The sequence below is a fragment of the Acanthochromis polyacanthus genome, chromosome 14 (assembly GCF_021347895.1).
Source record: "Acanthochromis polyacanthus isolate Apoly-LR-REF ecotype Palm Island chromosome 14, KAUST_Apoly_ChrSc, whole genome shotgun sequence".
NCBI classification, from domain to species: domain Eukaryota; kingdom Metazoa; phylum Chordata; class Actinopteri; family Pomacentridae; genus Acanthochromis; species Acanthochromis polyacanthus.
The window spans coordinates 18,328,900-18,351,467 of NC_067126.1; the positions used below are offsets into that span (position 1 = coordinate 18,328,900).

A 22,568-nucleotide genomic window follows, 5' to 3' on the forward strand; every position below is an offset into this window, starting at 1 on the left:
TACAAGATGCAAGTGAAGGCAGGCCTTTTATGGTTTGTCATTATACAGGTCCTTCTCAAAAAATTAGCATATTGTGATAAAAGTTCAGTATTTTCTGTAATGTACTGATAAACATTAGACTTTCATATATGTTAGATTCATTACACACAACTGAAGTAGTTCAAGCCTTTTATTGTTTTAATATTGATCATATTGGCCAAAAAGTAAAGAAAAACCAAAAATCCCTATCTCAAAAAATTAGCATATTCCATCCGACCAATAAAAGAAAAGTGTTTTTAATACAAAAAAAGTCAACCTTCAAATAATTATGTTCACTTATGCACTCAATTCTTGGTCGGGAATCCTTTTGCAGAAATGACTGCTTCAATGCGGCGTGGCATGGAGGCAATCAGCCTGTGGCACTGCTGAGGTGTTACGGAGGCCCAGGATGCTTCGATAGCGGCCTTAAGCTCATCCACAGTGGTGGGTCTGGTGACTCAACTTCCTCTTCACAATATCCCACAGATTCTCTATGGGGTTCAGGTCAGGAGAGTTGGCAGGCCAATTGAGCACAGCAATACCATGGTCAGTAAACCATTTACCAGTGGTTTTGGCACTGTGAGCAGGTGCCAGGTCGTGCTGAAAAATGAAATCTTCATCTCCATAAAGCTTTTCAGCAGATGCAAGCATGAAGTGCTCCCAAATCTCCTGATAGCCACCTGCATTGACCCTGCCCTTGATAAAACACAGTGGACCACCACCAGCAGCTGACATAGCACCCCAGACCATCATTGATTGTGGGTACTTGACACTGGACTTCAGGCATTTTGGCATTTCCTTCTCCCCAGTCTTCCTCCAGACTCTGGCACCTTGATTTCCGAATGACATGCAAAATTTGCTTTCATTCGAAAAAAAGTACTTTGGACCACTGAGCAACAGTCCAGTGCTGCTTCTCTGTAGCCCAGGTCAGGCGCGTCTGCTGCCGTTTCTGGTTCAAAAGTGGCTTGACCTGGGGAATGCGGCACCTGTAGCCCATTTCCTGCACACGCCTGTGCACGGTGGCTCTGGATGTTTCTACTCCAGACTCAGTCCACTGCTTCCGCAGGTCCCCCAAGGTCTGGAATCGGCCCTTCTGCACAATCTTCCTCAGGGTCCGGTCACCTCTTGTAGTTGTGCAGCGTTTTCTGCCACACTTTTTCCTTCCCACAGAGGTGCCTTGATACAGCACTCTGGGAACAGCCTATTTGCTCAGAAATTTCTTTCTGTGTCTTACCCTCTTGCTTTTGAGGGTGTCAATGATGGCCTTCTGGACAGCAGTCAGGTCGGCAGTCTTACCCATGATTGCGGTTTTGAGTAATGAACCAGGCTGGGAGTTTTTAAAGGCCTCAGGAATCTTTTGCAGGTGTTTAGAGTTAACTCGTTGATTCAGATGATTAGGTTAATAGCTCGTTTAGAGTACATTTTCATAATATGCTAATTTTTTGAGATAGGGATTTTTGGTTTTTCTTTACTTTTTGGCCAATATGATCAATATTAAAACAATAAAAGGCTTGAACTACTTCAGTTGTGTGTAATGAATCTAACATATATGAAAGTCTAATGTTTATCAGTACATTACAGAAAATACTGAACTTTATCACAATATGCAAATTTTTTGAGAAGGACCTGTAGAAGAACATTCATGATCAGATGCATGTATGAATTGTTCCAAGATGTTTGACACAGTGCATGATTGTAGACTACCTTCTATCAAGTGATTGTGTTTGGCAAAGGACTTGTTTTTGCTGTTGTAAAGGAACATTGAATTTTTGGGTAATAGAATAGATTTTGACTAAATAAAGAACACTGTGTTTAAGCGCTATCTTTCTCCAATCAAAACACAGTCTGCACTATTTTAGCCTCTGTTATGGCTCTTAAAGTGCTGTTGTTGTTTTTTTTTTTGCTGTGGAAAAATACCAGAATCTGGATATGCGGTTGAATGCGTACATGCATGTACTGAGTTGCTTGGTTTGCTGTGGAACTCTGGTTTTCGGGTGACAAAAGATTTTTCCAGACAACTTGGTTTTATACTTCACTGTCGTCTTTTTCTTTCTCTCATTTTAAGGGCTCTTCCTTACATAAGAAGTCAAAGAAAAAGAAGAAACATAAGCACAAAGACAGAGATGTATGTGAAAGCTCAAACTTTACCTTCACATGTGGCCTATGCAGGAATCACATCTGCACGTCATTCTTGTTCTTTATTCACAGAGAAATGGCTATGATGATGATTACAGTGTCCTGTCCAGCAGGGTTGGTAACTGTGTGTCACACTCACTGTAGAAGCAGTGGCATTTGTTGTCTTGTGGAATACAGAAATACTTGGATTCATTAACAGCATGGTAACACCGCGAGAAGGAAAGTTTATATAGAAGCTGCATTCTGGCACTTATGACTCCCCTCTTTGTCGTGCTGTAGAACTCAAGACTCAGCGATGAAAGCAGAGTGTCTCGCTCCTCCAGACTAGACCTAACGGTGCGTGTTGGACACCTCTAATCCACATTGTGTATAACTTTGTTTTGTTTTGTTTTTGCTACTAGAACAATATGTGACTTACTTCAGCTTAATGAACCAGGTACACCTGCCATAAGTTGAGGGTCTGTTGATACTGTTGTTTTAAGGCAAACTGCAGGGTGGAGGCAGAAAAGCTCATTGTTTTGTTCTAATATTAGTTACCTCTCAGTGCTAATGCTGTGGCCAGGCTAAGTGCAGGATATCAGATGTTGCTGTTCCACAGAAAACAAAAATCAGAAAGGGCAGTCATAGCCTAAAATTAGAATCTGAAGAGATTACTTTGTCCTTGAAAAATATCTTTAAACAAGCTGCATTTCCAAACTTTCATTTCCTTCATGCACTGGTTTGTACAAAATAATTTCATCTAATGTGTTTTTAAGAGACAATACTAATCCCAGTTATTAGTAATCAAGGATATCAATAAATATATGCTGTTGTTTATAAATGTGTTTAATCAAAAAGACGACATTTATCCTTTAGAGTCAGTGGGCTATTACTCATGACATGTAACCAGTCAGACTGTGCTCTGATAGTGGGGGGGGGGGGGAAATTACAGAATGGGGATTGCAGTTAAAGACTCAGAACCAGAACAGTACATTTTTAATCATCTTATTTTGTTGGAATAACTAATGTGGCTGATTATTGGAAAAATGCTGAATATCTGATTTGATAAGCTGGTAATTGGTTGACTTCAAATTTCAAGAGATAATAGATGACTAGAATTTGACTTTGACAGCTTATAGAAGGTAACCCATAGATGAAAGTCTGAATTTAAACAGTTGAAAGAATGGGCAACATTAAATAGTTTATCCCTGATCAAATTGTAAAATGTATATGTATGTTAGCAAATTTTTCCATTTATTTTGTACTCTGTGCGGTCTGAAAAGATTATTCAGTGATGGTCGTATTGTTTCTGCATTTGACAGCTGTTTAACTAAACCTCTGTTAGCTTCCATTTAGATCTAACATTTATAGCAATAACTTTCAAATTAATAGCCACATGTCAACCAAACAGCATGTGCTTTGCAGAATGTTAAAATCAATGATGTTAAAGCTCATTTGTGTGTTTTCAGAGGGATGAGCTGAGTTTAGGTTTTGTACTGTAGTGCTGATGTGATGACGTTGTTACCTGTGCTCCCTGCCTCTCAGAGCTCCATGTTGGGTGATGACAGTCGAGTGTCTCGAGCTTCCAGATTAGACCTGCAGCCGGTGGGTGGCACTGAACTGGAATTAGTTATCTGTCATACTCTGTCTAGAGTTGTTTCTGTCAGTAAAATGCATTGGATTACAAACTGTAACTGTAATAACCTCTGACGGTTTTGCGTATTTATTTTTTTGCGTATTTTCACCAAAATATTATTATTGGGGTATGTTGTGTGTTACTCAACATGCAAGTATGGTTTGCATTAATTCATCTTTTCTGGTTTGAATTTCTTTCATGCTGTTTGAGTCTCGGTTTCTCTGGTGCTGAAACATTTTGTCTAGCATGCAGATTGCCTTGTTTTTCATCTTAGTATTGAAAATAAGCTGCACTTGTGACTTCAAGGAATCATTCTGTGTACTATATAACTTTAGTAAGGCTGCTTCAGAGTTTATGACTTACACTGCCGTGGTCTTCTCACTTCTGCATTCTTACATAGTGTGACGGCATGTTAGAGGTTCCGTATTTCACATTTTGATCAAAAGTTGATTGACTTTCTAAAAATAATCTGTTGTGCTCGTTCATTCCCCTCTTGTTCTTGCCTCATCACGCTGGCTTGCGTGTTCCCCTCTCCTCATTTCAGGCCTCTTATGCCTCTTCTGACATGTACAGCCTCAGTTCTTCCAGGAATCCAAGTTCAGCTTTCAATGGCTACCAGGTCTGTATAGAGATATACAATCGACAGTCAAACAGACATTTGAAGGAACAATTTAATTTCTGTGTCTGCAGCTTGCTCCAAATAATGAATCCTCTTTGGATGAGTCAAAGTCAGGAGAATATAATCAGTAGAGTATAATTTTATTTATTCACCTTCTGTCATAACTGCTGAAAAGTCATTTTCTCTTTCCACTCCATCCCTTTCTGTAGTTCTATAGGTCACTCAGTCAGATCACCAAGCAGCTATATCATAGGGTTGGTTCCCTTCATTTCCAGCTTATCTGCTACTCTACTATCCCTCCCACTCAGCGTTAACTGACACCCACAATTCTTCATTTGCACAAGCATGTTTAACTAAAACTGTCTTTGTTTGTCTCTAGAGCAGCGGATTTGGCAGTTAAGTCAAATTTATTATCACATTTAAATTCACTCAGCACTGACAATGCAACTTTACTGTGTGCTTGAGGTTTGTGTGCTTTAAAAAGACACACATCAGGCATTGAAGACAATCTGTCACATTTTTCACTTGAGCAGAAGAGCATTTAATAAAATTTGCATTAGTGAAATCTCATTGTTCAACCTGCTGAAGCATGAGCACACTACTCATCTTCCATGTGTGTGTGTGACATGCCACATGTGCAGAGCTCCTTGTATGACGACAGTCTGTGCAGTGGGTCACGGCGAGTCACCGGCTCCAGCTCCCATGTAAGAATCTGTTGGAATCGTGGTGCAGTGTGCCGTGGTTAAGTGTGAAAACTTTACATGTTAATACTGTCTGGATTGATAATACAGTTAGTGATAAGAATGAAACACATAAATTCACTCTGAGTGTGACTCTGTGGTGAAATATTGCAGTGTGTGCATGTTAGTTTTATTGCTTGTTTTTAGCTACTGCATGGAAGTTCTTTTGGTTCTTCATATGGTTTCATTTAAGTCTTACATGATTGTAGTTCAAAGACAAAGCTAATTTTTTTGTTTTCTTATGTGTTGGACACTAAATGCACATTATTACTCCACTAAGGTAGGAGTGGTTTGGATTCCACATTTAGGCTGCAGTGACATCAGTGTGGGCGTTTGCATGCTTGTTGGTGATAAAATATAACTGTACATTTTTTTGTCTGCAGCCTTTAGAACTTACTAGTTATCGCAGCTCCAGCTCCAGAGCCTCCAGCAGGGCCAGTTCAGCCCGCACTAGCCCAGTGGTGAGCATTCCTTCACCAAACACCCTGGTCCTGAACCCAGGGTTTAAAAAGGATTAACCCGCATGTTCTGTGTAAACAACACTGAATGACATGGCTACATGATGCTTTGGTACCACATCAATATACTGTGAGCCATCATGCACTTCGACTGCAACATTTAGTTTGTGATTTACTTTTTGACGTACGAGGAAGTAATGTGTCCATGTTTAGTGACTCAGAGTTGGCATGGTGCGCAGAATTCTTCTACATGAAAGCATTATTTGTTCTGTGGAGAGTACAAGCAGGTATTTCCTGGTGAGCCTGTACTGTACTGAAGTTACAGTTTGCTATCATGTTAGTGAATTATGAATTAAAGCTGAAATCCCTGCCTGTTAAGAATAAGAACACTTACATATAATGGAACTATAAAAAAATAGGCCACAGCCTGTGGTCATCAGAGTAGTTCTCTGAGCTCTGTTTTACTGGTGTACAGTTACTGATTGGAGCTATGTGTCACAAGCCTGTAGTCACGGAGAGACTTTGTCCCTGATACAGTCCCCAAAATGTTCTTTTTACAAAAAAAAAGGTGTCCACTGATTTATCAGAAGTTTGTGAAGCTATATGCTAAAGTAGAATATACACTCACTGGCCACTTTATTAGGTACCCCTTTTGCCTTTAGAACTGCTTAATTCTTCATGGTATACTTTCAACAAGATGTTGGAAACATTTCTCAGAGATTTTGGTCCATATTGACGTGATAGCATCACGTAGGTGCTGCAGATTTGTCAGATGCACATCCATGATGTGAATTTCCTGTTCCACAACATTCCAAATGTGCTCTGTTGGATTGAGATCTGGTGACTGTGGAGGTCAATGGAGTACAGTGAACTCATTGTCATGTTCAAGAACGCAGTTTCAGATGATTTAAGTGTTGTGACATGGTGCATTATCCTGGAAGTAGCCATCAGAAGATGGTACACTGTGGTCATAAAGGGATGGACACGGTTAGCAACAATACTCGGGTAGGCTGCGGTGTTTAACCGATGCTCAGTTGGTACTAAGGGCCCAAAGTGTGCCAAGAAAATATCCCCCACACCGTAACACCACCACCAGCATGAACCCTGGATTCAAGGAGGATGGATCCATGCTTTCATGTCGTTTACGCCAAATTCTGACCATCTGATTGTCACAGCTGAAATGGAGACTCGTCAGACCAGACAATGATTTTCTTCTTCTATTGTCCAATTTTGGTGAGTCTGTGTGAATTGCGGCCTTAGTTTCGTGTTTTTAGCTGACAGGAGTGACCCCCTATGTGTTCTTCTGCTGCTGAAGCCCGTCATCTTCAAGGTTGGACGTGTTGTGTGTTCAGAGACGGTATTCTGCATTTCTTGGTTGTAATGAGTGGTTGTTTGAGTTACTGATGCCTGTCTATCATCTCCAACCAGTCTCCCATTCTTCTCCACAAAACTGCTGCTCACTGGATACTTCCTCTTTTTCAGACCATTCTCTGTAAATCATAGAAATGGTTCTGTGGGAAAATCCTAGTAGATCATCAGTTTCTGAAATACTCAGACCAGCCCATCTGGCACCAACAACCACGCCATGTTCAAAGTCACTTAAATCCCCTTTCTTTTCCTTTCTGATGCTCAGTTTGAACTTTAGCAAGTTGTCTTGATCACGTCTGATTAGCTATTTGTGTTAACAAGCAATTGAACGGGTGTACCTAATGAAGTGGCAGTGAACATATAACTCTTGTTCCAAATCTTGCTCTTTCATTTTGAACTTACTAAAGTATTTTAAATGTTGCCACTGCGACTATATTTTCTGCTTCTGTACATTGTTGTTAATGGACAACATAGTACAGTCATTAACGTTGTGGTGCTTGCCGTATTTTTTTTATTTTTATGGTAATTTTATTAAACAAGGGACAGTGCACATTTATTACCATGAACACCTACGTCTGAGTCTTGGTAAGGTGCCAAATTTAGCCATAGGAGCTAAGTATCATTTGCAGTTGCCTTTATTTCATGCATGCAACTACCTTTTCTTTCTCTGACAAAATCAAAACAGACTTTCAGTTGTGGAAGATTAAGTTCAACAGTACAGATTTAAAGCCTTCTGTCCCATTAGGGAAATAACAAGGATTTGCAAATAAGTATAAAGATTCTACTGTGTCACTTTTTCATATGCTTTTTAAATGTAGACATTGATGTTTCTTGAAGTGTTGACATCCTCTGAGTATTTGGTTTCTTTGTTGTTGTGTTTCGCCCCCTGGTGGCCAATGTAGGACAACTGCAGCTCAGTTGCCAGTTTTTTGAGAAGCGCGGCCAGTAGCAGTGCCCTCCCCAGGGACCTGGATGATGTTACTATTCCTGACTTTGCTGATGTGAGTTACTTTGCACGTGCAGGAAGCCGAAATCATGGTGTGAGTCAAGTTCCTGCTTGTTTGCCTTGTTTTGCCATCCAGCCTTCCTTTTTGTGCACTTTACCCTACAAAGAGGGGCGACTGCACACTGGGTTTGTGTCAGAGGTTAATTTGTGTGTTTACTGAAGTGGAGACCGCCCCTTTTGTCTTGTGACAATGTTTTCCGTGTGTTGGGTGGAAACAACTGAGGATTGTTGAGAACTTTTTAAGATTTGTTGTTGAACCAACTTTGAGTTTTGACATCACCCATACTAATTATTTGCATGGTGTTACATACTGAAGCAAACTTCTGCCTATTTGTATTATATTCATGAGTGGACAGCAGATTAATGGACCTGAAAGTTTGGTTTGAGTGTTTCCTTATTATTAGGTGATATGAAGATAAATCTCCCATCACTGCTGCACTTGCCACAATGAAGATTGTGGAGCTTTCCTCCTTTTCTCCCTCAGTTCATCCTTTTGGCCCTGTGACCTTACAGCAGCCTCTGCTTGCTCTGACTGTTCTTTTGTCTCAACAGGTGGAGGACCGGGATTATCTTGAGAAGGTGAGTAAATCACAACACCAAATCCTGTTTTTATTTTGGAAGTGGCATCAGTCTTTGGATAGCAGTGACTTGGGATGTTGCAGTATGTTGGAATGTATTTTGTATTTGTGCTTTATCAAGGGATTTTAATGATATATTTTGTGTTTGTCAGGGATCTCGAGCAGCTTCTGCCTTGACAGCAGGAACACTCACCTCCTTAGGCGGGACGTCTTCCCGGAGAGGAAGTGGAGAGACCGCTCTAACTGTTGATGTAGAGAGTTCCATAAGAGAAATAAAGGTAAGATCCTGTGGACAGAGAGGACATTCTATCATTGACTGTGACATTAGTGTTAACCCCATTGAAAGATAAAGTTATTATGAAAACAAGAATTTCTTCGGACAGCCACTGAAAAAAATCTAGCTGGGCCAGTTAATGTATTTGGTGACTATGACTCTCTCACATCTAAGTTCATCACATTTGCTTTAAAATTCTTATTCACATTTTGTTTTGGACATGCTTTAATGGTCTTTGCCTCCCCAACACATGCCATATATTAAATATTTGTTAAGTTTCATCACTATTTAAATAAGTTAATTAAAATCTTTAAGGCCTCTCTTCAAATCCTTCTTTGGTTCAGCACCCTGGCAGATAAATGAGCTTCCAGCTATGCAGTAGAATCATCATTTGTTGATTTTTATTTTAGGTTTTAATTTCAAATTTTCGAATGCAGTCAAGCAGGCCCTGTGGTGGACTGGGGACCTATCCAGGGTGTACTCTGTCTTCATTCTAAACCAACCAGAAATCGACTTCAGCCCCCTTCTTGCCATTCATTTTTATCATTTCAACAAAACACTTTTGTTTTCATTGTCTGTCACCAAACTTTCCGCTTCACCTTTACTGCTGATGTCACACTGTGCTTCTCTGCTCACCACTGCTGCACCCTTTGCCAGGAGATTCATGAACTGAAGGATCAAATCCAAGATGTGGAAACCAAGTACACACAGAACCTAAAAGAAGCAAAGGTATATGCCTGAGACACTTCCAGATTTACACTATTAACCAGTTTGTTTTCTGCCCATAACTAGAACTGATTAGCATGCAATTTTCCAATGTTTTTGTTGTTGTTCCTCATAGGGTAATTGTCAGCAACAAAGAGCACAGACTTCCTCCATCACAAATAAATAAATCAACCTATAATTGGCTAATTTGAAAGATTTTAAATAGAAACTGACAAACAGTGACTGTTCTGTTGTCCTAACTGTAAAATATTTGCCTCATCTGCAGGATTTTTGGTGTAATAATAGAGCTCCAGACCACAGAAATGTAACCGCAGTACTTTTGTGAGGCTCAAATGCTGTGCCTGTGTAATGCTGGGTTCACGCTACTTAAGTTTTTGGGCAATTTACCCGTTTCACTGTTGCCAAGAAACACCAAATGTCATTATACACAGATATGAAAACTGATGGATTAAGTTTCCTCTCCAATTCTGTCACATCCAGACTTTTTTAGCCATCTGCTTTTATTTTGTCATTGCAAGGTGGTATTAGTGTTTCAGCAAATTTTTGCACCACAGTCTCTATTTTGTTTCCATCTGCTTCCCTGTGAGATCACATGAGGTGAAGCACTGGCCCCTCTGACATGATAGGCTTAATATTATCCTGTAATCTAATCCATATTTTCAAATCTTGTTGTGTGGACGTGAAAGATTAGGGAGCAGGAAATCTAAATTTTTTCCTTATGTGTGTAATGCAACCCATTCTTAAAATTTGCTTTAACCTCCTGTTGTCTGAATCCAGCATGAGGCCATTTTTCTTTTCCTTCTCCCCCTGACCATTTGCTTTCTAACGTGTGTATAAATATGCAAACTGCTGATCAAACCTTTAAAGCAGCATCTGCACATCCCTGTCTGTCTTGATTTTGATGTGTGTTTGTTAGCATGTGTGTCTTTACTTAAATATTCAATTACCAGAACTTACAGTATCATTATACAGATAAGAGGACAGGTTTCACTTGTCTGGTGACTCTGCCCGCTGCAAGCATCCATTCCTGCAAACATCATCCTGTTTCTCAGTATTATCCAATAGAGGAAAGTTGGCCTCTGCAGTTTTGCTTGCGGCTACGATGTACCTGAGCTCACACCTGTCACATTCTGTCTGTCATTCCATTAGGATGCATTAGCAGAAGTGGAGGAGAAGTATCGTAAGGCCATGGTGTCCAACGCTCAGCTGGACAATGAGAAAAACAATCTAATGTACCAGGTGGACACACTCAAAGACTCACTCATGGAGCTGGAGGAGCTGCTGTCTGAGTCGCGCCGGGAGTATGACGAGAAAGTCAAGGTACAGCAAGCAGATAGCAGGACATTATTTAAAGCTGTCTTTAACATAGAATGCAGTGTGACATTTATTTGGCCGAACACAAAGGAAAGAAAACCTGAATGGCTTACATCTATCTATCTATCTATCTATCTATCTAAAAGGTTGTCTGGTTGATAAATATGCAAATGTCCATCTGTATGAAACATGTAAATTACCATGTCAGTGGCCATGTGGTAATGCATTTCCTTGCCAATAATGTCTCTTTAAACATTGTGAGCACACTTGAAATAACACATTTTCAAGCACCAGTAATAATAATGGCATTAGTCCATGCCATCCGATACAGTTTTTGCAGTTGTTGAATTCTGTATTTTGAATTCAACTCAGCACTCTAAACCTAAGGAATTAGGTGTTATTGGTATATAGTTGAAACAGAGACAAGACCTTTATTGCAGTCTTTTAACTGATGTCCTACCTTGTGCAAAGCCATTGAAATGACAATAAACATACAGAAAGTGGTCTGAGAGAGCAAATTAGTTACAGTGAACACAATCTCTTAATTATATTATCATAGAATTATCACAGCATGGTAGCGCAAATCATGCCAGGGTAGGACATAGTGAGATCAGGACCTTACAATATAGAGCGAAAGTTAGCAACCCACACTTGAGCAGCAGAATGAACAGAAAGGGGATTTCACAAACAGGAGAGAGATGACAAAATTAATGACATGCAGTGGTGGCAGGTAAGTTGCATGGTGAGTGAAAAAAGAGAGTAGAGGAGAGATGCTTAGTGCATCAATGCAATCACAAGTAAACCTGTACTTTCAAAATGAAGGACTCTGTTGGAATAATACAGTATAATAAGGTCTTTAAGACATGATGGAACTTGATCATTAGTGCTTTGTATGTTAGAGAAGGGGCTGCACAGTGGATTGGTGGTTTGCACCATCGCCTTGCAACAAGAAGACCCCCGCATGCGTGGGTTTTCTCTGAATAATCCGTCTTCCTCCCACAGTCCAAAAACATGCTCAGGTTAATTGGTAACTCTAAATTGTCCGTAGGTGTGAATGTGAGTGTGATTGTCTCTATGTGTAGCCCTGTGACAGACTGATGACCTGTCCAGGATGTGCCCTGGCTTCACTCTAAGTCAGCTGGGATAGACTCCAGCCCTAATGAGGATTAAGTGATGTATAGATAATATGTGGATGGATGGATGTTAGAGAAGAGTAGAGAAGCTGTACCCCTATACCAGAGCTTACTCAAGTCTCAGCTGAGTTTGCTCAATTAATATTGTTCGACTCTTCATTCACTCCACTTCATTAACATGGTGCTCATAGGCCAGATGAAGAGAACACATTTAACAGTGACTGAAGCAGCTTTCCTGTAGCACTTTTGCTTGTTCTGGACTGGGTTTTTGTGTGTGTTTGATGTTGAAAAATGAAAACATGTCGGGTTATTGGTTGTCAAGCTGTCTGTTGTTTCCCACAGGAATACGAGCGAGAAAAGCATGCCCACGGTGTGCTTCAGTTCCAGTTCAATGAAATGAAAGAGACGCTGAAACAAAGTGAAGAGCTGTTAAATGTGAGTATTTGTCCCTCAGCCTGAACATTAACGGTGTGAAGCACAGTGCAGAGGTTCTAGGTTAAGACACATAAAAAACAAGAAAAAAATGTGCAACCTTTTACTTAATTTAGGAAGGCTGCAAATCGGGGTGCTTTTCACTGCTTCCTTTTCTTTTCTCACTCATTAAATTCTTGCACTGCTTTTCTTTCATTTTCTCTACTTTCACCTTTCGTTTTCCTGCTGTTTAGGATATCCGTCAACTGCGTATGAAACAGGACAGTTTTGTTAGAGAAATATCTGATCTGCAGGAGACAGTGGAGTGGAAGGATAAAAAAATTGGGGTATGGCCTATGAACCGTAATGCAGTTTTTTTGCGTTTTATTCATTTAATCACATTCAGTGATAGCTTTTTCTTACAAGATCTCAGTTTCTTCTTTGCATGACACTGAACTCCTCTTTTCACTTTCACTTCTTCTACACTGTTATTTTCACTTTCTTTCACACTCTGCCACTTGGGGGCTCTGCTCAGGCCTTAGAGCGACAGAAAGAATACACAGATGCAATCCGAATTGAGCGAGATGAGCTCAGAGAAGAAGTGGTGCAGCTGAAAGATATTCTGAAGGTACTTGTTGTGTGAAAAACCTGACTGTACTTGAACTGTTTTGAAAATTCCTTTTATGTCTGTAATTTTTTTTTACCTCAACCAAATGTTATTTCCATGTATAATTTCCATGCTAATTTAGACTTTTTACTGCGTAGAAACATGGAATAGTATTGGGACCGGATCTGAACATCAATGGGGATGCTGGTGATTCAGAAGTGGACGGGTCCCCCACTGCAGATCCTGCTTCCGGATCAGCTCAGGATTCTCAGACCTCCCCAACAGAGGGGAACAGCATGCTCGGTAAAACACACTATCCAATTAAAACTGCTTTCCTTCCTACTACATGTCTTAGCAGAAGACTAACTGAAGAGTTTCACTCCAAAATGCTTTAAAGTAAATACAAAACTGAAAATTGCTCATTAACAATACAAATACTAACTAGTGGGATTGCATGTAGGCACATATTTTAATTTCACCATAGCGATGTGACCTTATCAGTGGTTGTCTGATTTTGGAGTGAACTCTTTGGTGTCTAGATTTGTGCTCTTGCAATATCAAGTATTACTCAAATTCTGAGTTGCATTGACTTTTATAAGATAACTTGGTGATATTCTGTATTTTTCTTGCAACTGACAGTTCATTTGTGGAACCTCAGAATTTGGAAACAGAGTGGGGTGGTCAGCAACCTCAACACGGGTCTCTTAGTCGTTGCTCTGAAGCCAGCATGATAGAGATTTCCTCAAGTTGTCAGAATCAATCATTTCAATATCTAGTTAAACTTGGTCTGCTAATGATCAACTAATTATAAAGACTACCACTGAGCTCCATTGTTTTTCAAAAACATTTTAAAGCATCATTGAGCCACTCTGTTTACTGGGTGACATGTACCCTCATTACCATGAATATTTTTGATCACTATAACACCAAATGTGTGTTAGTCCACAGCTGATAGTAGTCACCAAATTTGAAATACTCCTGTTTGAGTGGCCATTTGTTTTAAGATATGGCTGAACCATTTTTAAAAGTGAAATATTTTGATATTTTTGACCTCTTTTTAAGATGCATGTCCAGAGTAGGAAACAATGTGCTTTTGTGAAGTCAATAAGTAATGAGAAGCAGATTGACATACTGTTAAAGGAACTGCAAGAAAATTATTCAGAATCACCTGTCTTTTCCTGTCAGCAACATCTCTCTCACATCTTGCTTTTTTGTACAAACTAAGATCCCATTTATGGACTTGATTTGTCGTCTTTTACTAATATTTTGCCTCTTGCGTCTTTATCATCATCATTTCAGCTGACACATATTTGTTCTGAATCACAACTAACCTCTTAATGAAACATTGGTTGGTGTATAAATGCTGACAGATCTCAGTGATAGGATTTAATGATCCTAAGCATCTGAGAGTTCTTCTTCTTTGGATTATTGTATGTATGTGGCCTCAGGCTTGTTTTCTTGTCATGCTGAAGTATTGGAGATCAAGGACTTCATATTGGTGTTCTTCCTGTCTGGCGTTTCCTTCTTGTGCTTCTCTTGATCATCTTGGCTATTTGCTTTCCTTTCTTTCTGGCCACCGAATCAGCCAGGTGTTCTGCCTTATTTTGACTTCTGCTGATGCTCTTCTTGATGAAGATTATAGTGTTGAAAGTCATGTTTTAAGTCAACATTTCTTTATGGCCTTCTATCATCGTATGCTCTTCATGATCTCTCAGGAAACACAGAGGAGACTGAGTTGAGAAGTAGCAGAGAGGAAGAGGTGGATCCAGAGCAGCAACAAGAAATGCTTCAGGAAGTCAAAGAGAATCACTTGAGTTCTGAAATTGACTCTCTGAACTCTACACTCTGTAGTGTTGCTGATGTGGATACATCTAGTGATAAACAGCCATCAGAAGAACAACAGGCAATCTTACCCACAGAAGAGGACGGCATTAGACAAAGTGGTCTCAGCAAGGACCTCACTGTTGACATTAATGACAGTCCAACCACAGAAGCCAAAGATGTAATCATTTGCAGCTCTGAACCTAAACACGTTTACCCTGTAACAAGTCCGGGGGAAAATGTTTCAGAAACAGAAATATCTGAGGGGGAAAATTTAAAAGAGACGAGGTACTCAGATTTAGGGGAGACGGAAACCAAAAATAATAGTGTTGATACACACAGTGATGTTAGAGATACATGTACCAGCCTTCATGAAAAGCAAGACAACCAACAGGAAGGTGTTGAAGAAAGTGATTTGAGTAATACAGAACCATGTCCTCAGCAAAAAGTTGCACAAGATGTTATGAAAGAAAGTGTAACCGATGAGTCTGTCCTAGCTCTAACAAACTCAGAACCTCAGCAAGGGCCTGAGAATGCTGATGAGGCAGACAACGTTGAGGCAGAAGAAACACCAAGTAAATCTGCCTCTGGAAAAAAGAAGAAAAAAAGAAGAAAGGAAAAAAGAAAGGAGGGACTCAGGATACCAAGAACCAACAAAAAGATGTAACAAACAAAGAAAACAAAACAGACAAAAATGAAGAATCAGCAGCAAGAAATGATGGGTCAGCAACAGAACCTAAATCTGGTGGTCCTGTAACTGAAACCTTTGAGGAATCAAAAGTGGATGAAGTCAAGAAGGAGCAAGACAAGCAAGAAACTGTGGAAGCAGATACAGTGGAACCAACTGAACCAACCGAAATCCTTTCTAACTCAGAAGCTGTCAAAGAACCAAGAACAGATCATTTGTCAAATGAACATTACAAGGAACAAACTTTGGAAACCAAGACATTAAATGATGTTGAAGTAGTAACTCTTAGTGTTGCAAAACTGGATCAGCTTATGGATAAACAGAATGAGGAACAAACTTTGGAAACAGAGACAGTAGAATCAGTAGAGGCAGCGAAGCCTACTGAAAGTTTTTCTCATGTTGAAACTCTCAAGGAATCCAAAACAGACTCAAATAATAATGGGCAAGAGATAGAAAAAACTCTAGAAACAGAGACGGAAGAATCAATAGAGGCCGTGGAGCCACCTGCTGAAACTGTCAAGGAAAGCAGAACAGACTCAAATAGTAATGGGCAAGACAAAGAACAAATTCTAGAAATAGAGACGGTAGAATCAGTAGAGGCCGTGGAACCACCTGCTGTAACTCTCAAAGAAACCAGAAAAGACTCAAAAAGTAATAGGCAAGATGAAGAACAAACTCTAGAAACAGAGACGGTAGAATCAGTAGACTCCATGGAACCACCTGCTGAAACTCTCAAAGAAACCAGAAAAGACTCAAAAAGTAATAGGCAAGATGAAGAACAAGCTCTAGAAACAGAGACGGTAGAATCAGTAGACTCTGTGGAACCACCTGCTGAAACTCCCAAGGAATCTAGAACAGAGTCAGAAAATAATGGGCAAGACAAAGAACAAATTCTTGGAACAGAAACTGCAGAATCAATAGAGGCTGTGGAACCACCTGCTGAAACTCCCAAGGAATCCAGAACAGACTCAGAAAATAATGGGCAAGACAAAGAACAAACTGTAGAAACAGAGATGGTAGAATCAGTAGAGGCTGCTGAAACTTTCAAGGAAACCAGGACAGATTCCAAGAAGAATGAGCAGGATGGCAAACAAACATCAGAAACAGAAAACAAAGAAGAATGTGAAACTATACCAAGTTTTGATCCAGAAGCCAGCCTTACTAAATCTGACTTCAACTCTAAGAGTACAGAGAGCACTGATGACCTTGACACAAAGAGTGTAGATGATTCTGAAAGCGAAGTCCTCTGTACTAAATCAGAAATTGTTGATCAAGTAGAAGCTGAAGTAGAGTCTGTTGATGAGATGAAACCTGAGTGCACAACTATAAAGCCTGAAAACAGCCTTAAAACATGCAATAAAGAAAGCACAGAAGCTGAATCACTTATTTCAAGCAATGATGATGTTGCTGCTAATGAATCTGAATTCATAAGCAGTTCTGAGAGTAAAGATAACACATCTGTGTCACTGCCATCTACTGAGGTCTTCAGTGATGACTTCAAGAGCTTGTCTGAGTCAGAGCCATCGGCAGCCATGAGCTTGGGCAACGACGACCCTCCCATGAAAGATTCTGATCAAGCTCTTGAAGAGGCAACTGAGGCAGTTGCCGATGATGGGGATGCAGGAGCAGAGATTGAAGAAGAATGCATTCATCAAGGCAGAACAGGAAGGGAAGATCTGAATGGTGATGTGAAGGAACCAGGAGATTTAGTTGAACCAGACAGCTTGCTGCACGATGAAAAAAGTGACAAAACACCATCATTAACAAATACCACAGAGACACTGGACTCTGTAAAGAGTCTTAAGGCTGTAGTTCAGAATGAACAATTGAATGATGCAGAAAGCAAAATATTAGAGTGCATGGATCCAGTTGAAGAATCAAATGCTGAAGAGAAAACAGAGGAGATCAATACTAATGTCACATTAGATACACCAGAGTTTCCCAAGGAAGCTACTGAGAATGGTTCTGACACAGAGCAGGAGACAGATGTTCCAGAAGACTCAGAACTTAAAGGCAGTCAACATGTTAAAGAAAGTGAATCATCTCTTTGTCCTTTGGATGAGCAGCCACATGACAGCAAAGACAAGTGTCAGAATAATGATTTATCTCAACCCACCCAGCTGCTCAGTGATGAAGACGACGGTGAAGATGATGAAGGGATGTCTTTTGATTTTGATGACATGGATATGGAAGCAGCTGTAGGGTCAAATGTCCCCAAAAATTCTGAGCAGGAAGAAGTTGAGGAGGGAGTTGAAGTCATGTTGGATGAAACCACCAGCGGTAGTTCAGAACTGTGTCAAAGTAACACTCAGTCAAATGAAAACACACAAATCAAACCAGTTGAAAGCAACAGTGAGAAGTGTGCAGTTGATTCGGATAACCAGGTAGATGCACTAGAAGAAAAATCAAATACCGCACCCCAAGAAACCCAAAACTCTTTGGTTAATGTTGAAGCTGCATCTGAAGAGGTGGAAAATGTTTGTGAGGAAGAGAAGAACACACCAGAAGAAGAAGCCGGTGTGTTGAGTGTTGGAGGGTTGGGTGCTGTTGCTGAGAGCATTAAACAAACAGTATGCTCACTAGTAGAGGAAGGATTAGATGCTGTCAGGAGTGAACTGCAGGGTGAAGATTTAGATTTACCTAAGAGTGCAGACCAAGTGGACAGCAGCAAAGAGGCACCGCAGCCAGGGAGGGATGTGAAGAAGAGTAGTAAGAAAGGCAAAGGCAAGGGCAAAGAGGATTGCAAGATGTCCTAAATTGCAGATGCATATGGTGTATGTATGTACTTTGATTTGCTTTTGACAAAGTAGCAACAAATGCACCAAACTTTACAGCACTTTGATTCTTTCCCAAATGAACATGGGTGCAAGTATGTGTATTACTGGAGTCTTGTCTTTGATGTCTTTGTGCAAAAATGGAAAAAAAAAAACGTATTTGTGGAGAGATGAAAATCTAAAATATGAGACAACTGTAAATGATATTTCACTTGCTGTAACTTTTATTAAGTTTATGATGCACATTTATAATGCTGCTTGTAATGACTCATGTCATTGATAAGACTGCTCTGCAATGGTTCTGCAACAGCATCATGGACCATTTCTTTTTCTGTTTGCCATTTAAGGAGTTCATTCATGTTTTCACGTTATACATGCACAACAAAAAACAAAAAATGTCAATTCATAATTCTCTTTAAGACTCTAGTAAACAAGCTATACACATTTTAGCCATAATGTTGAAGCTTTAAGTGAAAAGTAGAAATCCTGTCCTGTTCACAGGATTTTGTTGACGGAATTCTAAGCACAGAAATGTAGATACATGTATGTTTGCATTCTGTTGCACTAAATTGAGATGATGGAAATGCTAATAAATTCCCTGCTGTTACCTAACTGAAAACGTTGCTCTAAATGCATTTCTGTGATGACATAAAGCTCTTTACAAGAAATGTTAGAATGCTTCTATTTATTCACATTTACACTTCAGTGTCCATATCTTATTATAGCTTATGGTTTGTGCTCATATACTGTGAATGTAGTCCTAGAAGCTGTGTGCTCTTGCATTGACCCTCCTCTCCACAGTTTGTGCATGCTAACACCCCCCTCACACTCCATCACTCCCCCATGGATGCCTGCTCTGTTGCATGCATCATCCTCAGTCCCCTTCCTCCCACCTCCTTGGCTCCTTCCACCCCTGGTATGTTAACTTCTTTTTCTTGTCATTGATGTTGTGAGAAGTGATTTTGCACTGTGATGCTTGATACTCCATTAGAACTGATGTGTAGTGATCTTCATAAATTGTCAGAAATTGTTCCTTTTTTCAAAAATATATGCTTTATCTTTCAGAGATTCGCCTGAGGAAACTTGTAGATGAGCGTGAAAAAATGATAGAGCAGGTGAGTCAGTGATTCTTCCTTATCTCACAAGACTAGCTAATTGCGTTTCCCACGATGAGCAGATAAATTTACAGTTTTTTGTCTCTTACGGACAGACTTGAAAAATTATACTGTCATTAAAATTGTACAATTCGGTAAATACACCAAGAAGAAGCTGACAAACTACATTACACAAACATATTTTTGTAGGTTTTTTACTAGAAAAAAACTGATGTGCCTAAAGTATAAACACTATATGCTGCACAATTTAGTTTGAATGTATGTTCTACATATAAAATACTGGCAGCATTCCATATTATTTGTGTTGTCAACAAATCCCACATGAAATGTCAGTGAATTCGTTGAACTGAATAGTGCCCGAGAGTCTTCTGGGTCAGGTAAGACCATATTGATGGACTGCAGTTGCAAATACTCAGTAGAGCACTTAAGATAAGATCTACTTTATTCATCCCAGAGGATATTATTGTACCAGGGTACAATAAACAAAGGTTAGTGGAACATACACAATTACACAGAGATTAGTAGTAAAATAGAAAAAGCTAATAGTATAAAGTACAAAATGCAAAGTACAAAATGTGTATAATGTGCATAAATCCACAACTAAAAATATCCCTCAACAAATAATTGACATTAAAACTGTCCATGTACACAGCCACATGTTGTGGCTGAGTGTGATGACTAGCAGATGATGTGGTTTGCCTCCATTTACAGGTAAAGAAACTGAAAGCCCAGCTGGAACAGAAGACCCAGAAGAATGGCACAGACTCTAGTCCAGACGGAGAAATAATTGAAAATGGCAATGATCCCAACATAATGGAATTACAGAGTAAGAGTTCATGTGTGAAAGAAGAATGTCGTAGTTGATGTTATGTGTGGTGTCTCCTAAAAATAGTTTGCTCTTAAATCTTTCCAGGAGACTCCAACAGGCAAATAAGTGACTTGAAGTTCAAACTTGTCAAGGCTGAACAGGAAGTGACTGCTTTAGAACAAAATGTAAGTAAGGAGCAATCCTGGGAGATCACACCATACTGCTATTAGTATCGTGACAGTGATGTCGATTTTCAACGCTGTTGGATCCAGGTGACCAGACTGGAGGGTCAGGTGACTCGTTACAAGTCTGCAGCAGAGAATTCAGAGAAAGTGGAGGACGAGCTGAAAGCAGAGAAACGGAAAATGCAGAGAGAGGTACAGTGTTGTCCAACTAAAACTGCAAAGTGGCTTATTCAGGAGGCCTTGTCTAACTGATGATCTTTTATTTGTCCCTGTTGCACCCTACAGCTGCGATCAGCACTGGATAAAATCGATGAACTTGAGTCAAACAACAACCATCTATCGAAAAGACTGGAGAAGATGAAGTCTAGCCGGGGCATGGCACAGACTCCATAGCAGCGAGGCCGCACACCCGCTCCACCTGCTTTGTATTCACAGATGGCTGATCACTGAGAAGAGAATCATCCTGCTTTCTGGGGTTCTCTTCCATCTGCCTAAAAGCAACCTTTAGAAAAAGAACAAAAAAATCAAACTTAGCTGTCGTATCCACAGAATAGAGAACACCAACAAGCAACGTGCCATTTCTTTGTTTTCTGTCTGATGAGAAATCTTCGTAGCGACGTGCACACACCCAGAGAGTACATGAAGGGAGGGAGCAGCCGTTTGCCTCCACCGTGACTTTGTTTGTACGTCAGCACTGCTCTGCTGAAGAGGAACAAGCCACATGGAGAGTACCAAAGCTCTTCTATAGTGAGAGACAAAATGTTGCACTGTTTGTTTTTCTGCTGCCTCTCATCAAGATTCTTCCTCACCACGCTCACACGGAGGACAGAGAAATTCAAGACAGATGTCAGTGTGGTGAAGACTGTTACCTTCAGAAGCCAAACTATTTTTAAAATTTCCTATTTGGGTGTTTGTCAACAAAACAATACCTTTTTCAGATACATTGCTGAGCACCCAACACAAACTTTTCATCATAGCCAAAAACTGACCAACTCTCAGCTGTAGTTCCTTTAAGTAGCCAACAGTTAACTGATTGCTGGACAGGCTTGATTCACAGTGTGTAATCACCTTCTGCTAAGACACAGTCGATTCTCAGAGCTTCCTCTGCTCTATATAGTCCGTCACTGGTTGGCTCTTTCCCCCATAAATGCTGAGAATTACTGAAGAAATGTGACAACAGGGACTCAAAGCAGTGTTTGCAGGAGACACTGAACAAACTGGGGAGATGCTGCTTCACTGTTTACAAAGCTTTAAAATGTTTGTAAGGAAACATAAAGAACTGTATTCTTTGTGCAATAAAATTTCAAACTGTACCGTTTCTTCACCCTTGCATTTTAGTCCTGGACACAAGGCATACTGTGAGGTTGTTTCAGCAGATACTCCGCGTTATTCTTCAAATGCGTTTGGCTGTTTTCCACATCAGGACCTTAGTGGAGGCGGTGCTTGGCAGTTCATTCTTGACCCTGGAAACAGGACTTTGGAAAGCTAAAGAACAAACAAGTAGGTAGATGCTGGTTATTTTCCATTTCTTTATATAGTCACTCAGTAAAGTACAGCTGAATATTACTGCGACTCTCACAAAAAATAGTTGCTCAGTTTTTTGTTAAAATATGAAAACGTTAATGTTGATACTTGCACTACCAGTCAAAAGTTTGGACACACCTTCTCATTTAATAGTTTTTCTTCATTTTCATGACTATTTACATTGGTTAAATTGTGGAATTTCTTGTCTTCTTAATGGGGTTTGCACCATCAGTTGTGTTGTACAGAGGTCAGGTTGGTACACAGCAGGGCCGGAGTGGGACTCATTTTCAGCCCTGGACTTTCATCCCTCACAACCGGCCCACTTTAGATCACAACCTATTACTATTAAAGTCATGTAATTCTAGCCTTGTCTTGTAATTCAGTGTGTTTTTCTAAAATCTTTCCAATTCAGTGCAAGTAAGAGTTGGTAAGGGTTCATAGTATAGCATGCCAGCAAAAAAACAAAACAAAAAACAGATTATTCTGTGGTTCAAAAAGTGCAAAATGATAGGATGTTACCTAAAATTGTAATGTATATGTGGTTCAAAAAATGTCAAAGTGCAGTATATTGTCAAAATAGTGTGTCATTCAAGAAAACAGAGTATAATATGTGGTCTAAAACATGCCATAGAAGAATAATTCATTGGACA

At 39.9% G+C, this 22,568-nt stretch overlaps 1 protein-coding gene across 8 annotated transcripts in view; it reads left to right on the forward strand.

Moving 5' to 3' along the window:
- The window catches only part of lrrfip1a (leucine rich repeat (in FLII) interacting protein 1a), a 53,898-nt gene extending 32,191 nt beyond the window's left edge, over positions 1–21,707 (forward strand). For 3 of the 8 annotated variants that reach the window (XM_051958423.1, XM_051958424.1, XM_051958426.1), the window contains 9 exons: positions 8,513–8,539; positions 8,691–8,816; positions 9,470–9,541; positions 10,688–10,858; positions 12,328–12,420; positions 12,651–12,743; positions 12,932–13,024; positions 13,162–13,306; positions 14,719–18,954. In XM_051958423.1, the coding sequence (XP_051814383.1) occupies positions 8,513–8,539; positions 8,691–8,816; positions 9,470–9,541; positions 10,688–10,858; positions 12,328–12,420; positions 12,651–12,743; positions 12,932–13,024; positions 13,162–13,306; positions 14,719–15,491 (1,593 nt within the window). In that variant the 3' untranslated portion in view covers positions 15,492–18,954. Of the gene's footprint in view, positions 1–8,512; positions 8,540–8,690; positions 8,817–9,469; positions 9,542–10,687; positions 10,859–12,327; positions 12,421–12,650; positions 12,744–12,931; positions 13,025–13,161; positions 13,307–14,718; positions 19,203–19,351; positions 19,404–20,112; positions 20,228–20,314; positions 20,395–20,481; positions 20,587–20,679 lie in introns of those variants that run through there. The other 5 variants (XM_051958429.1, XM_051958425.1, XM_051958427.1 and 2 more) reach the window with 5 other exon arrangements.
- The last annotated feature ends 861 nt before the right edge of the window (positions 21,708–22,568 follow it).